At 46.9% G+C, this 3,846-nt stretch overlaps 1 protein-coding gene across 1 annotated transcript in view; it reads right to left on the bottom strand.

Annotated features, from left to right (window-relative positions):
- Positions 1 to 1,274: 1,274 nt before the first annotated feature.
- The window catches only part of PPIL6 (peptidylprolyl isomerase (cyclophilin)-like 6), a 53,936-nt gene continuing 51,364 nt past the window's right edge, over positions 1,275 to 3,846 (bottom strand). The window contains exon 11 of the mRNA XM_011952886.1: positions 1,275 to 1,477. Coding sequence (XP_011808276.1) covers positions 1,366 to 1,477 — 112 coding nt within the window. The 3' untranslated portion in view covers positions 1,275 to 1,365. The remainder of the gene's footprint in view (positions 1,478 to 3,846) is intronic.

The raw sequence follows: 3,846 nt of genomic DNA, 5'->3' as shown, positions 1-3,846 counted from the left end.
CTAGAGGCCACATGTGGCCACGTTGTCATACTAGGTCGTGCAGACTACAGGACATTTCCATCATCACAGAGAGTTCTACTGGACAGTGTTGGTCTGAACTCCTCTCAGGCCCTCACTCCCGACTCTAACTTCTTTTTTTTTTGAGACAGTTTTACTCTGTCGCCAGGCTGGAGTGCAGTGGCGCAATCTCGGCTCACTGCAACCTCCGCCTCTCAGGTTCGAGCATTCTCCTGCCTCAGCCTTCTGAACAGCTGTAATTACAGGCACCCGCCACCATGCCCGGCTAACTTTTTGTATTTTTAGTAAAGATGGGATTTCACCATGTTGGCCAGGATGGTCTCAATCTCCTGACCTCGTGATCGGCCCACCTCAGCCTCCCAAAGTGCTTCTTGACTCTTAACTTCTCAATGTCTTGAGTTTGTCCACTTATCGCCTGCTCATCTGTACTGCTGGTGCTTTAGAGCAGGACTTCATTTATAGCTTATTATAACCAGAGCTGCTTAAGTGGTCTTGCTACTTCCTTTTCATTCTTTGCCAAATCATTCCTCACTTCTGCTAAAGAGATTTTTTCTTCAAAATGAGAAGCTGGTTGTGTTGCTCACAATGTAAAATTCTCCCATGGCCCCCATCACCTTTGGGTGAGGCTTGTGCTCAGTAGCATGGCACCCATGGTCCGTTGGGAGCTGGACCCTTGCTGACCCTCTTTTTTTTTTTTTTTTTTTTTTTTTGAGACAGAGTCTCACTCTGTCACCAGGCTGGAGTGCAGTGGCAGAATCTCGGCTCACTGCAACCTTTGCCTCCCGGGTTCAAGCGATTCTTCTGTCTCAGCTTCCCGAGTAGCTGGGACTACAGGTGCATGCCACCATGCCCAGTTAATTTTTATAGTTTTAGTAGAGACAGGGTTTCACCATGTTGGCCAGGATGGTCTCGATCTCTTGACCTCGTGATCTACCTGCCTCGGCCTCCCAAGTGCTTGGATTACTGGCATGAGCTACTGCGCCTGGCCTCGGCCTTTTCTTTATGGCCACAAGATGACAGCTGCAGCTCCAGCCTCTCCACATTCCAGACAGGATGAAGGGGAAGGGGCAGGACCACTGGCATTCTACTCCTGTCTCACTGGCCACAACCATCTCTTGTGGCCACCCGTGGCTGAGAAGGAGTCTAGGACACTGAGTATTGTCCTTTCACAGTCTCTATGGCAGAGACAGGAAAGGAAGATGGGGAGGGATTGGGTGTCAATGAGGCAACCTACAGTGTCTGCCATAGCTTTCAAATTACAATTTATCAAGTCCTGTTTAATTAAATCTACAAACAGCTGATCAGATACAAAGTAATAAATTATCACAGAAAATATTGATATGAAAATCAAGCATAAGGATCTCCACTGTCAGTAATTCTACATATATGTATTGGTCTTTCATTCTCTGTTGGAACTAATTCTAGTTGTTTAAGCACTTCTGTTCCTTCAATCAATTGCCTACATAGGAGAAAAAAACAGAAAATTTAGTCAGTCATAAGTTTTCATATTTAACTTACATTCCGAAATGGAGTCCCACCCAGCTATAGTCAATATTATTTCCTACAAATTAAATGAACATCAGCTCCAAGTATCTTAAACTTCTCTGGATGTGTGCACTTTGCCACACCTACAGTACCCAGGACCATCATCCAGGCAGCTGGCCTCCTGCTGCAGCTCTGAGCTGGCTTCCTCCATCTGCTTGGCACCTTCCCCTCTGTTCTCCCTGCAGTCAGGGTAATTTTTTTTCTTTTCTTTTTTTTTTTTTGAGGCAGGGTCTCACTTTGTTGCCCAGGCTGGAGTGCCGTGGCATGATCTTAGCTCACTACAGCCTTGACCTCCTGGCTCAAGTGATCCTTCTGCCTCAGCCTCCTGAGTAGCCAGTGCTTACAGGTGTGTGCCACTAGGCCTGGCCAATATTTTTATTTATTTATTTTTGTAGAGAAAGGATCTTGCTATTGCCAGACTGGTCTTGAACTCCTGGCCTCAAGCAGTCCTCCCACTTTGGCCTCCCAAAGTGCTGGGATTGTATGTGTGAGCCACCACACCTGGCCAGCGTGGCCTTTTAGAAATAACAATCTGTTTTCATCTCCTTGTTCAAAACACAACAATAATTTCCCATTATCCTTAGGATGAAGACTAAAAATCCCTGCCATTGCCTACCAGGGCCTGCATGGTCTATCTCCCATGGCCTCTCAGGGAGGTTGGCCCACATGCTTCCTCTTGCTCTCTGCGCCAGCCAGACTGGCTTTCAGTACCTCAAGAGCTCCACACTCCCTTCTTCCACAGCTCCTGTGTTACTCCCCAACCCCTGTCCTTTGGCATGGTCACCTCCTGGTCTTCCTTCAGACCTCAGCTCAGTCATCACTTCCTTGGGGAAGTTTCCCAGGCCACCTTGCTTATGTTAAGTTCCCTCTCTCTCCTTTAGAGAAGTTGCCAGGGTTGAAACCTTACATTTATTTGTATGCTGCTTTGACTGATTTCTGATTCTCTCATGACGGCAGGGATCATGCTTGTGCTCAGGCTCAGTGCCCAGCATAATGCCTGGCACATAGCAAGCACCTGACAACATCCACTGAGTGGGTGAATAAAAGACAGTTCAAAGCCATGCTAGTTTCGACTGATGTGGTGACTCATGCCTGTAACCCCAACACTTTGGGAGGCCAAGGCACATGGATTGCCTGAGCACAGGAGTTCGAGACTAACCTGGGGACAACATGGTGAAACCCTGTCTCTATTAAAATACCAAAAATTAGCTGGGCTTGGTGGTGCACGCCTGTAATCCCAGCTGCTTGGGAGGCTGAGGCAGGAGAATTGCTTCAACCCAGGAGGTAGAGGTTGCAGTGAACTGAGTTTGCACCACTGCACTCAGCCTGGGCCATAGAGTGAGACTCATCTCAAAAATAATAATAATAAAATAAAATTTAAAAAAATAAAAAATAAAAAAAGCCATGCTAGTTTAGATCTCCATAGACACTTGCTGGCCATGAACTAGAACTTTCTGGGGAGTGGAGCTAGACTTCTGATGGTTCTTTCAATTAAAAGAGGGCAGAGAGACAGGCCAAGACATAGGACTGGTGCCCTCTGCCAGTGCTTGGGCTGGGACAGTGGCTGAGGGGAAGGGTGCAACTTCCATCTCATGAACCTTTACAGGGGCATGGTCAGTGCCAACACCAACTGTACTCTAGCCCTCTCTTTGCCTTTGGGATCTATTTTTGCCATCCAAATAAAAAACCACGACACAGGACAATACAAGATACATTCCGAGGATGAAGGGCAGAGGATAAATAGATTCATTTCTGTCCAAAGAGAGTACGAAGCCTGTTCTCCAACAAGAGAGGATAAGCAAAGGCACAGAGACTGTTCTTGGAGTGATGGTACTATGGCCTGGTTGCAGCTTGGCTGCTAATCTACAAATTGTGTTCAAATTACATTTCCAGCTCTGACTCAGCTTGAATATCCACCTCCTGGGATGCCACCAACTGGCTATCCTATAGGTATCCTAATATGAAACTTGTCCAACTTGAACTCATGATCTTCTCTCCCAAATCCTCCTCCTTACAGTCTATCTTGGTGAATGGTACCACCCCTCCAATCAGTTCCCAAATCCTAGGAGTTACTCTAGACCTGCACTGCCCAGTATGGTCGCCACTAGCTACATGTGGCTATTTAAACTTAATTATAGGCTGGGAGTTGCAGTGGCTCACACCTGTACTCCCAGCACTTTGGGAGGCTGAGGTGGGTGGATCACTTGAGGTCAGGAGTTCGAGACTAGCTTGGCCAACATTGTGAAACCCCATCTCTACTAAAAATACAAAAATTAGCTGGGC

This window comes from Colobus angolensis, unplaced genomic scaffold, assembly GCF_000951035.1.
Source record: "Colobus angolensis palliatus isolate OR3802 unplaced genomic scaffold, Cang.pa_1.0 Scaffold35, whole genome shotgun sequence".
Lineage (NCBI taxonomy): Eukaryota > Metazoa > Chordata > Mammalia > Primates > Cercopithecidae > Colobus > Colobus angolensis.
The sequence above is the reverse complement of the archived record's forward strand: the minus strand, read 5'-3'. Positions and strand labels throughout refer to the sequence as shown.